Raw genomic sequence first — 12944 nt, 5'->3', positions numbered from 1 at the left:
CAAGGATGGACGACATAATGGAACACACTGAGGTCCAGAATTGAGTGAGTCGGGGACAAGACCAGATCATGTGGATATAATCAGCATCTTCATAGCCACATCTAGGGCACCTAGGGGAGGAGTCACTCGAGATGCGATGTAGCCTGGTAGGGGTGTAGTGGTACCTGTGGAGCACCTTGAATTGAATTAATTTGAATCGGGAGTTGAAGGAGACCCCCTGGATACGTGCACACATATGGGTCCAACGCTCATCGGACATTTCGAGGCCGAGATCTGTCTCCCAGGAGTGCTTTAGTTTGGAGAATGTGGGGGGTGATCTGGATTGAAGCAAAGTGTATAGTCTGGCAATTTTTCCCCTCATAGGGAAAGGTGAGGACAGTTTGATCAGGTGGCAGTGCTGGGAAACACATGTACTTGTGTTTGAGTACTCTACGGAGGGATGAATATTGAAGCCAAACGGAGGGTCTCCGTCTAAGGGGCGCCGGGAGGTCAGGCCATTCTATGAAATTACCCTGTTCGAATATGTCACGCAGCAATTCATAACCCGCCTCGGGCCATGTACGAACCACAGAGGGAGGGACTCGTGGGACCTCCGAAGAAAATTTCAGATTGGGCAGTTACTGTGGAAGGGATGGACGGTGCCCAATATTTGGATAAGGCCAAGGATGTGCATGCCCCTGGATCCAGTGAGTCCGATACCATTGGCATGGGTGTGATCACCAGAGATCGAATGTCACGGTCACTGGCTGATAGCCTTTCTAGTCTGACATGGGGAGGGGGGGGTCCGATATATTGAACCAGTGCACAGTGTGCTGGAGTTGTGCTGCCAGCCAGTACTTGAGGAAGTCCGGTGCCCCAAAGCCGCCAGCCTCCATCGGGGCGGAAAGGGTCTTGAGCTTAAGGCGGACTGCACCAGAGTGCCAGAGGAAGGTGTTAAGGGTGCGTGTCAATGCCTGAAAGAAGTCAGCTCCCGGCCACTGCGGAACATTAGCAAATCTATACAAGAGATGGGGAAGCACCACCATCTTCAGTACCCCCATCCTACCCGCCAGTGAAATCGGAAGTTTGTTCCAGCCCTGTATTTTTATCATAAGGTTTGTAAGGTATGCCTGATAATTCTCTTCCAAGACCCGTTCAGTGTGACGAGACACCACTACGCCCAAATAAGTACATTTAGATTGGGCCCATGCGAATCCCAAGGTATCGGGAGGGGGGAGTGTGCTGGGAGTGAGCGGAAAGAGGGTCGATTTAGAGCAGTTCACCGTGAGACCAGAAATACATCCAAAGAGAGCAATATCCTCTAGTATTGGGGCCAGGTTAATTTCGGGGGAGCGAATATAGAGGAGATCAGCATACAGAGAGACTATATCTGAGGAACCGGCAGTACGTAGACCCCTATGTGCATGGTTTTGGCGAAGCATGTCCGCAAACGGCTCCATTGCCACAGCGAAGATTAAGGGCGAAAAGGGACAACCCTGTCTAGTGCCCCTAGCTATATGGAAGAGGGGGGAACAATGGTCCTCAGTGCGGACTCTGGCAACGGGGTTGGAGTAAAGTAGCCTGACCCAGGAGACAAAGCTGGGGCCAAATTTGCATTTGTCGAGTACCCGCCAGAGATACCTCCACGAGACCGAATCAAAAGCTTTTTGCATATCAAGTGTTGCGGCCACCGCGTGTACACCTGGGCTCACTCTACTTATAATGTTGAAAAGGCGTCTCAAATTCAAGGAGGTGGAGCGGCCCGGAATGAACCCCGCCTGGTCTGGGTGGATGATATGTGGGATGAAGGGGATAAGTCGTAGAGCGAGTAATTTTGCATAAATCTTGATGTCACAATTGATCAATGAGAGTGGGCGGTAAGAGCCGCATTGAGTGGGGCGTTTATTGGGTTTTAGTAGGACTGTTATGGTGGCTTCGCGGAGTGAGGGGGGGGGGGGGGGGGAACTGGCCTACCTCCACCGATTCCTCCCAAAGAGCAGCCAGACGAGGGAGTAGGAGTGATTTGAAATGCTTATAAAACTCGACAGGTATACCGTCCGATCCTGGGGATTTGCCTGAAGAGAGGGAGTCTATAGCCTCCGAGAACTCCTCAGGGGTGAATGGATTCTCGAGGGATCCGATGGTATCAGGAGAAAGGACAGAAAGGGGAAGTTTATCAAGATAAGCATCTATTTCTGCCGTAGTGGCGTTGTCGGAGTGTGCATATAGGGATTGATAGGAGAGGAATTCGGCATTGACATCACCAGGCGAGGTGGCCAGGGATCAGTCAGGTCTCTCAACTCCAGGAATGGGTGGGGAACCAAACTCACGGCGGAGAAGTCTAGCTAGGAGACGGCTAGGGCGTTCACCCTCACCATACCTCCTCGCCCGCCCAGGGTTATCAAGAAACCTCAGCTCGCGGTCCGCGAGCGTACGAAAGGTGTCCAATTCCGTGCCAATTAACGCAAGAATTTCAGGGGTTTGGTCCAGAGTATACTGGGCCTCTAGTGCAGATAATGTGGCCTCACTCTCGGCGATTTCCCTACGAATAGTTTTGAGGATACCGTTTTCCTTGGAAAGGGCAATGCCTCTGATGTAGACCTTAAAGGATTACCAGAGAGTGGCCTGTGAAGACACAGAGTTGGTGTTGATCTCAAAGAACTCCTCGATCGCCGACTCCATCTCCGAGCTAAAGACTGGATCGAGGAGAGAAAGTGGTTTCATCTTCCAGTGTCTGGTTCGGTCCCGGTCTGGGCCCCAACATAGGGTGACAGTCACTGGGGAGTGATCAGAGAGGGTCCTGGGGAGGATTGCCATACCAGATACGCTCCTTATCAGAACATCAGACATCAACCATCTGTCAATCCGGGAAAAGGAATCGTGAACCGAGGAATAAAAGGAATAAGAGCGGGAGTCGGGGTAGAGGAGCCTCCATGCGTCGATCAGGGCCAAGCGGGGAAGGGAGGAAAGTGTAGTATATGCAGCTCTGGAGAGTTGACGGGGTCTGGCACCAGATCTGTCAAGATCCACGTCGAATATCGTGTTAAAATCACCTCCCAGAGAATCGGTATCAGCGGGAAGCCATCTAAGAGAGTTATAAGGTGTGTGTAAAATTCGGGATCGTCAATGTTGGGACCGTTGATATTTAGCAGGATAACTTCCCTATTCTGTAGGGTACCATGGAGTAGCACGTATCTGCCAAGGGGATTAATTACCGTAGCAATAGGGTTGAATCTAAGGCTCCTGTGGATAAGGGTCATAACCCAGCTGCTCTGGGTAGAGTAGGTGGTAAAGTACCTTTGGGGACCCCATGTTTTAGCACATTTTTCACAAAACTCTGTGCATGCATGTGTCTCCTGGAGAAACAGGATTTTAGTCCCGTGTCGCTCGGCCTGAAGCTGTACTAGCCTCATTTTCTTGTAATTACCCAGCCCCCGTACATTCCAGCTCATAAATGTCAAAGTTTCCTCACTCAACACTCCAGGGGTAGCCATAGAGGAATACGGGTGGATGGAAATGTGCCCCCCATGGCCGATGCCCGGTGCGGTTAGATCTGTGACGCAGTCGGGACCATGGTGTTTTGAACTCTACCTTCTCTGCGAATACCAAGCTTTTTTTAACGTACAACCCCATTCCCTCCTCGCCCTCCCACATCCCTCCCCCAAACAGAGGGATGAACACCCCGTAGCCAAATAACCAAAACCAAAACAATGGCATCGACCCCTGGGGGGCCTGCGAACTGGCCTGGCAGCGATGCTCCGATCCATGAGGCAATTTTAGGATAAACATAATGCCCGACAATAATATCCATTCCCACCCAGGGGAAGTTCCATGGGGGGGAGGGGCGGGCATGGTCAACAGATAATGAACCAATATAACGGGATTGTAAGAAGTAAATTCCCGATCAACTGGACCGAGATGATGTATGGGCTCAGCCACAGAAACAGAGTGCCCTAGTCACATAGGAGCACCTGGAAGGGGAGACTGAGCCAAGGAGAGCCCAGAAGCGAGCGGGGGAGCCCAGGGCGAGATCAGACAGCCCAACAGGAGACTGTCGGGTGTACATCGCAGCTGCCCGGAAGGGCCACAGCGGTGCACAATCGTCTGGTGGGCTATGGGCGTCCAGTTGGGTCTCCCAATGAGAGGTGATCGCCAGGAACGTCAATATCTCAATCAATACAATGGAGGTGGATAAATAGCATTACAAGTAGTGCAGTTCGAAAAGACAGAGAACACTGGGACCCAAGGGGCTGCAACGGGCCTCCCGGGCAATCAAGAGAGCAAAGGGTGCATGTAGCGAGTACCTGGAGCACATCAATGGGGGACCAGATCGCGCCAACGACCGCCCAACAGCCTGACCATACTGTGGCATGTCAGTGAGTCAGGGAACAACAACAACAGTGAGAAACAGCAGAGACAATAACATTTGTTGCAGGCGCAGCCAGGTCGCCCCATGGGAGCCACATCAGGTAATGCCAGAATGTCATAAGTCCAGATAAGTTCTGAGGCAGGATACAACGGTATCCATCCAACAATTATACTATGCTGTGTCAAGCCAAAGACTCATCGCGTGGTCCGATGCAATAAAGGGGGAAGACCCTGACGGTGCTTGTTACAAGTACATTTTCAGCCGGGGAAGTGTTCATCTATGAACCTGGAGGCCTCAGGCAGCGTGAAGAAGTACCCACGGTTTGCATGCTCGATACGCAGCTTGGCGGGATATAACATGGCATATTTAACCTGGAATTCGCATAGTCTCCTCTTCATTACCAGGAAGGTCTTGCATTCCCGCTGAACCGCCACCGAAAAATCCGGATAAAGGTGGATCCTGGCTGTGCCTAAGAGAAGGTCCCCCTTGACCCTCGCCGCCCTAAGGAGGGCTTCACGGTCGCTAAAATTTAAGACCCTGGCTATAATCGGGCGTGGAGGTGCTCCAGGTTTGGGTTTCGCCGTGAGTGCAAGGTGGGCCCTCTCGATCGCAAACTGCGGGAGAGTTTCGGGGAGTCCAGAAGTTGGAGCAGCATGCCTTCCACGTACTCCTCCATGGGTTCTTGTACACCATCCTCTGGCACCCCGACAATGCGGAGGTTGTTGCGCCTCGAGCGAGACTCAAGGTCCTCGTTCTTCTTCTCCACCTCAGAAACGCGGGCGGATAGCGTGGAGACCTCCGCGCGGAGGGTACCTAGGCCGTCCTCGGCGGTGCTCACCCGTGTCTCAATCTCGGCAACACGACCATCAGTTCTCTCCATATGTGCCTTAATAGAGGATATCGTGCCGTTCAGGTCATCCAGCTTACTATGGATTGTGGTGAACCCCTCACGGATGAACTCCATCATTTTCTGGGAGTCGGATGGTTCCAGCGCCAATGAAGGGGAAGGTTCCTGTGAAGATGACTCCGTCCCGGGGCCTCCCTGGGGCTTTGTGAACATATTGATAGAGGATTGCTTCTTGCCGGTTTGTGTCGACATGTTGCCGGTGGGGGGGATGAACTTAAGTCCAGAAGACCAAGCAGGGGAGTGGATAGGGCCCCAAGGGGAGGCACTAGGATCGATGCAGGCGGCGTATGAGCAGAGGCCGAGCCGAGCTCTAGGACAGGATACGGCGTCTCCTTTGGGGGGCTTCCCCAACCAGCTATTCCATGTAGGAGCCAGTGAACAGCATACGGCCCCCAGAACTTCTATAGGGGGTCAGGGCCCAAGAAGCAATGACCAGCAGGAGAGGCAGAAGGAGCCGGAGTCTTGGGTGTTGATGTACTGGGGTAGTGCAGGGGTACACCACTGTATGAGGCAGCAAGACGGTCGGCACTCAGTCTAATAGGTAGAGGTCGTCAAGGGCAAGTAGATGGGCCCGGAGCCCTGGAACAACCGTAGCAATAGGCCCAACAGACGGATGGTTCGGTGGGAGACAGTTGAGGTTGTCTCCGTATCAGTTTATAAGGTAGTCAAACCATCTGCCACAGCCAGAAGGTTTAAGGAGGAACTGGCCACAAGGTCCCGAAGGGGGTCCCCCGTTGGGGTCAGGATGGAGCTGGTGGCCAGGGGAGAGACTCACCGGGGGGGCGACTCCGAGCCGGTGCACCAGCGCCAGCGGTTTTCAGGGGAGAAAGAATGGGGTCGCCGTGACCAGCCAGGCCCGCGTGTAGCGCCCGCAGTCAGCCACGAGGGCAGGGGTCCAGTGTGGAACGCGGGGCACCCCAGGACCCACCGTGTATCGGGGGGGGGGATCAAGCTTCACCCAGGGCTTCCGAAATCAAGGAGGAGGAGGGCAGGGTCCGCTGCAGTGTGGCGCGAGTAGAGGGGATCGGGCCAGGACCACTCACCACCCGGAGCCGGATCGATGTGTACTCGTTCTTTGGTCAGCACACCGCCCAGGACGGGGCAGCGGAGCAGGTCGCTCTGGGATCCAGTGTAGGTCTCAGCACCAATGAGGAGGACGAGGTCTCCAGGGGAGAAAGAATGGGGTCGCCGTGACCAGCCGGGCCCGCGTGCAGCGCTCACAGTCAGCCACGAGGGCATGGGACCAGTGTGGAACGCGGGGCACCCCAGGACCCACCGTGTATCGGGGGGGGGGGAAATCAAGCTTCACACAGGGCTTCCGAAGACAAGGAGGAGGAGGGCAGGGTCCGCTGTAGTGTGGCGGGCGTAGAGGAGGTCGGGCCAGGACCACTCACCGCCCGGAGCTGGATCGATGTGTACTCGATCTTGGTCAGCACACCGCCCAGGACGGGGCAGCGGAGCAGGTCGCTCTCGGATCCGGTGTGGGTCTCAGCACCACTGAGGAGGACGAGGTCGCGGCGCAGGCCAGCCCCCTCTGGTGTAAGCCGCGCAGGGCGAGTGGAGCGCCCCTCCCCCCACAGCAGGCCGCAGGACTCAGGCGGGATCACCTGGAGCCGAGAGCGGGGCCGGAAGGTGCCCGCACCTCACATAGCTGGCTGTAACTCCGCAGCAGGAGCGGCCCAGCGGGCGGAATTCGCGTGGTAGACTCCCGGTCTCGCCAGCAATCCCCATTATGGGTCGGTTTCACGCAGTGCCGGGGCAAACAGGAGAATTTGCGGGTGGAAAGTGCCACACGGGACGGAGCTGGGAATCAGGCGGCCATCTTTGCTGAGCGCAACAGCGCCCCTGATCAGCTTTGACACAGCAGTCCCCACTCTTGAATCACAGTATGCAAGTCAACAGGTTAAAAAAGATCTGGACCCTGATCCAGATTATCTTTACTAACTTTACTGCTTCGACTGGGCACAGGTGCACTTTATATTTCCCGGACTTGTATGCAATACACAAATAGTACGATCTACACAGCTTTTCGTGAATCTATATCCAACATTACTGCCACAAAGAAATTATATTTTGTGTAGACCTGCAACTGCAGCTTTTTTTAAATGTACATCGTTTCATGTACTTCAATAAAACACTTGAAGTGAATTGCATGAAATGAATGTAGCTGTCCATTTCATCAGGGGACTCTGTACCACAGGTGCCTATCCCAAGTTGACTTTCAAACGTTTATAACATGAAGTGAAAGGAGCGGATGTAAAATGCTGGAGATACGTTAGGCCTTAACCGCAAAATTTCTAGGGGGTAATAGTTTACTATTTCAACTCCAGACCCATGTTTTGGGGACTTTGAATTTGCATGCCCATGGGTGGAACATGAAGCCCAAGGGGATGAGAGAATACTTTAGTATAAGTGCTCAAACCTCAGTCTTCCTCCAAAAGTAGGTTGAAGGAAAGCTTTTGAATTAAGCAAATGAAAGTGCATTTTTTATTAATACCTCAAGCACTGCATGCAACAGGCTTCTTAGAAATGGCATGACAGAACAAACTGAAAATTAGGCAAAAGAAACCACACTACATCAAAAAAACAATCCGAAGTCTCACCAGATTCCTGGGAATTTAGAACTTCTAAGGCATGCATCATGGCACTTGCGAAGACATTGGCATCCTCTTTGCTGCCAAAGTTGAGGCCGTACACCTGTCTGGCATCACGCCACTGGTGAAAGGTCTGGGTAGCTTGATTATACTTCAATCCCTTAGGAATGGCACAATTTATCACCACCTAGAGAAAATAATTCAGAAATGAAGTACAGTGCAATTCAAAGAGTGCTTAACAGATCTGACCATACCTATGTTTAACTTGACAAACATGGGGTTAACTGAATATTTTTGATTTGGCCCATGCTCTGGGCAGGGAATACACCTCATGAAAATAATCTACCATAAATGAGCATTAATGCATTCGGGTACTCACCCCTAAAGATAAGTGATGTACCTGTTGCTTAGACCTTAAACTATACAAATATTGCATAAAAAAGGAAACAATGGCTACTGTGGGGTGTAATCAAAGGCCCCAAACGTCAGAACTAAAGGGTGCACTGAAAAAAAGTGACCTGGCAGCATTTACAAAAACACCTTAACACTGAAAACAGGCCTATTAAGGCAGACTCTGGGGTTTCTGCAAGTAACACCAGCAAGGGCCATGTTAAAAAAAGACATACCTGTCATTAGAAAAGGAAAATCAACATTTTAATTCACGAAGGTCCCTTACATATGTAAAACTGGATTTTTAAACATGACACCAAAACGGCTTTGCATGTGGGTTTGCAGTTTAAAGCAAAACATGAGAAAAAGGTAACCCAGCTAACAAAGATGACGGGGAAAAGACATGGTGTGTATTGACAAAAAGTAAAGTATATGATGCTTCTCATGCAAAATACCAGCAAATATTTGAAAAAAAAGTTCACTTTTTCCATGAAAAAGCTCCTGTAGGTCCGAGGCAGAATATGCAGTGCAGTCTTTATGCAGTGGAAATCCAGAAAAAGCTCAAAACAAAAATGTAATCAAAGTGCAGATTGGAAAAGCACTTCAAATTACTGGCTGATAAATAAATGCATCATTTTCACTGAAACTGCCATCCATCAAAAGGTGGTGCCCTGTGGCAATTCAGACTCACTTTTCAGCAGAAAAGTGAAACGCAGATAAAAGTATTTTATTAATGACTGAAAGAAAGCCCTGTACTTCCGGCAGAGAAGAAAAGTGAACCCTGAAAACACACTGTACGTCAAAGAATCAATGTAGATATTAGAAAATGCAATATGGGAGTTCCTTTCAGACAAGGACAAATGGTGGGTCTCTGGGCAAAATTCACAAAGTACTTCCCTCACTGAAAGCCTGGCTTGCATTTCAATGGTTTACAACTGCAATACAATGTGGCCTGAAGGAGGTTGAAAACCCAAGTTTCTATAGACCTACTGTCTGAGGGCTGTTCTGAGCAGGCCAACTGTTCTAGCCAGTGCATAACAGGAATATGGGGAAGGGAGTAGTGTGGGATCTGTGTTGCAATGCCCAGGTTTTACAACCGGCAGCTACCAACTTCAAACAGAGAATACAAGAAAAGAAACCCTGGTCACAGGCTGGCAATTGGCACAGAGTAAGGGAAGGTCATATTTGCACATATTAAGATTCCCCTTAGTCACAATTGTTGCTATTTTCTCAGAAACTACAAATCACACTGTATATATGTACGCTTTATTTTTTGGATAATTTCAGGGCCATTTTGGTGATATAAAATGCCTCGATCTGCGACTTTGGGAATTGGAATGACCAGCTAAAAGGGGTTCCAGGCTGCTCTGAACATGTTCCAAATTTGAGATTTGGCAATTCAGTGGAGGGTAAAATTAGCTATGTGGAGAATAAACTGCATGTTCCTAACTATTATGGGGGCAATTCATAGAATTCAGCGCAAAAGTGGCGCATGCGGCTGGTCACAGTGTGCGCGTGCGACAGTCTGCGCCAGCTGTGTGCGCCAAAATCCATTTCCGCGCACAGCGTATTCACAGATTTCAACATCCATTACCAGCCGTGGCGCAGCGACCCTGCAGCAGCGCCAGTTACGCCCCCATCCCTCCCCGTGCGCCAATCACAGCGCACAAATCCCGTACATGGCACACAGGCCAGTGGACCAGCATACAGCCCCCCAACCACGAAAACGCCTGTAAAACTCCCTGCGCGCCCCTCCTAATACATGTACACGCCTGTGGGGGGAATTTCACACACGATTGAACCTGTGCGAGCAGGGTACGTGTATTACTGGGGTTCACGGGGAGTTTCACACGCGATTGGGCCTGTGCGAGCAGGGTACGTGTATCCAGTGGGGTGCGCGGGGAGCCCCACACGTGAATTGGCAGTGTGGGTTCTCCTAGGTGTGCCCTCTACCCCCTCCACGGCCCCTGCAGGCAGCCCACACCACAGGGGACTACCCTGCACCCCTGGTCATGTTCCACACGCAGCCCATCCACCATGGGCCCAGCCAGCCCACATGTCACCTTGTATTAGTGATCACCAACTCATGTCCCCCAGCAGTGACGGGCACCTGCCAGCAGGCCTCGACTCATGTCCCCCAGGACCCCCACCCACCCAGCAGTGAGGCACAGGCCCGGACTCATGTCCCCCCTTTGCCCCCCCCGCCCCAACACGTCGTCATGATCTACAATCATGTGCCTCATGGCCTCCCAAATCCCACTGCATGCCACCCCTGTGCAAAGACCCAACCAAGTATCCCCATCCACCCCACATTGAAATGCCCATTACATGATACAACCCAAATGGCAAGAATGTACATCAACACATTTCTGTCACAAACCCACAATGGGTGCTGGTGATTGTGAAAACTTACACCGTAACATGCATGAAACCAATGAGAGGATACCACACATCAAAGTAATAAAACAAAATGTATTGTACAGAAAAATAATGAAATCCAATGAAAACATGAAAAAAACATATCAAAAAAAGATGAAATGCAGCATGTCCAAAACAAACAGGAAATTATGAAGTCTGAATCCAAATCAATGAAAATGTGTCCAAAGTCTCCGGCCAACAAATCAAAAACAAAGGAAACTGAAACAGTAAAATCCATTGATCCATGGTGAGAAAAACAATAATAGATAAATCCACTGTTCAACTATGTACAAAGAAGTAATCCAGGGTCCATGAGCCCAACGAATGAAATGAAACCTATCCAAAAAACAACCTAATAAAGAAGTATATGCAAAAAGGCGGGGCATAGTCCAAGCGCCCCAAACGAATGAAAAAGATAAAGGAAACCTAAAACTACAAACTATATACAATGGCGACGGGCTAGTCCAACGGCTCACTTCCCGATTTCCCGGGCCAGGGCATCATCGAACTCCTGCTCGATGTCCTGGAGGCGGTCCTCTTCCATGGCCCCGAGGGTTCGCAGGGACGATGACATGTTGGCCCCCCACTCCCTGCGAATTGCCCCAAGGCACTCGGCCCGTCTCAGTGCCCTCCGCATGGAGTTCTCCGCCCTGACCATTGTGAGCCGTGCCTCTTCCGCCCACCGCCGCTCCGCATCTATGGTGTGGCCCAACCGCTGCCACACGGAAGACACTTGTAATCCTGGGTCCTCCTGCCCTCTGGCCGACGCCTGGCCCTCCAATGTCGATGGCCCGAGCCATCATGGCTACCACCTTGTTGCTGCTGCTGTGCCTGTGCCCCTGCTTTTGCTGCCTGCACGTTGTCCTCTGGCTTGGGTGCAGTTGTCGTGGCCACCCCTGCTGGACGTCCAACTCCCGACTGTGGCAGGGATGTGTCCCCCACCAGCCTGGCCGCTGGGTCAGAGGCAGCTCCACAGGGTACCCAGGTGATACATGGGTGGGAAGATGGCATGGAGGACGACTGGCACGTAGGGTGTTCAGGTGAGGAGGGGGTAGGAACAAGGTCCAGCAAACGGAGGAATCCAGCCCTGGTGACCAGTCCCAGTAGGTCAACGTGGTCAATGATGCATTTGAGATGATGTGCAGTGTCTTCACGAAAACACTGCAGGTCACCTCGCATGCCCTGTTGATGCAACGCCATCCCACTCAGGACAGGCTCAACCCGGTCCCGGATAGCCACGTCCGCAGGGAGAGGAAGGCCAGTTGTTGTAAGCGGATCCCCTCCATGAAAACGGGTCTGGACATAGGCATCCCTGCTGGTGCGGGATGATGCAGTCACAGGATCAGGGACAGGATTACACACAGGCACCTACACGGCGGTCTGTGCTGCCTCCTGTCCCTGCCCCTGCACTGCACCACTAGCACCAGTGGAATCCCCACCTCCAGACCCCATGTGTGTCCTTTCCACGGCCTCCTCCTCCACCAAACCCCCCCACCAACCTGGATGATTCCGTGCCATCATCCTCCGTCGGACCCTGTGGGGTCTCAGCTGCCCTTTCTGCTGCCGAGGAGTCCACCTCCAACCTCTGCCTCTTGGACCTACACCACACCTGGAAGTCAACCTGGGAGTCATCCTGTGCCGGCTCAGGTGCCAAAATGGGCCGGTCCAACAAGGGCTGCGCTGGGATGGTGTCAGCTACGTTTCCCACAACCATGGGGGGAGGGGGCATGGGTGTCCCTGATTGGTCCTCCACACACGGGGGTCTAGGGGCACCCTACAAATCCTGGCCTACCATGGCCACCACACCCACCTTTTGGAGGTCAGCCACCTTTGCCTCCCTTACTGCTTGGTCGCCTCCCAACCATGGCACTGATGTTGTTGTGCATTTGGGAGTTGCAGTAAACAACTGTCCTGGACAATTGTGGTGAAAGGGGTAGGGTACTAGATGGAATTCGTACCCTAGTGCTCTAGCAAGGCTGTATGTGACCCCTGGGGGAAGATGACGGGTCACGCAATGCACAGGCACCCCAAAAACAAAAGCACACATGCACGCAACCCCTGGTAGAGCACGTGCGTGGAAAAATAAACCCGCACTACTCTGTGGCACCCAGAAACAAAAATAAGCGTACACGTGTTACAGGCAGCCTACATTGACCACTGAAGGGGTACGCGACCCACGGGGGCAACCACAGTTGGAAAATACGTGCGCGACTCACCACATTAGTGCCCTTGGATTTGTGAGGCGCACAGCTGATGATTGCTACAAGCGGTGGAATGACCTGAAACT

At 52.0% G+C, this 12944-nt stretch overlaps 1 protein-coding gene across 2 annotated transcripts in view; it reads right to left on the bottom strand.

Moving 5' to 3' along the window:
- The window catches only part of ENAH (ENAH actin regulator), a 1361004-nt gene that overhangs the window by 861506 nt on the left and 486554 nt on the right, over window positions 1-12944 (bottom strand). For both annotated transcript variants that reach the window (XM_069608703.1, XM_069608701.1), the window contains exon 3: window positions 7859-8036. In XM_069608703.1, coding sequence (XP_069464804.1) covers window positions 7859-8036 — 178 coding nt within the window. The remainder of the gene's footprint in view (window positions 1-7858; window positions 8037-12944) is intronic.

The sequence above is a fragment of the Ambystoma mexicanum genome, chromosome 4q, assembly GCF_040938575.1.
Source record: "Ambystoma mexicanum isolate Mex_15411 chromosome 4q, UKY_AmexF1_1, whole genome shotgun sequence".
NCBI classification, from domain to species: domain Eukaryota; kingdom Metazoa; phylum Chordata; class Amphibia; order Caudata; family Ambystomatidae; genus Ambystoma; species Ambystoma mexicanum.
Note: the sequence above shows the minus strand (reverse complement) of the source record. Positions and strands in the feature narration are given on the sequence as shown.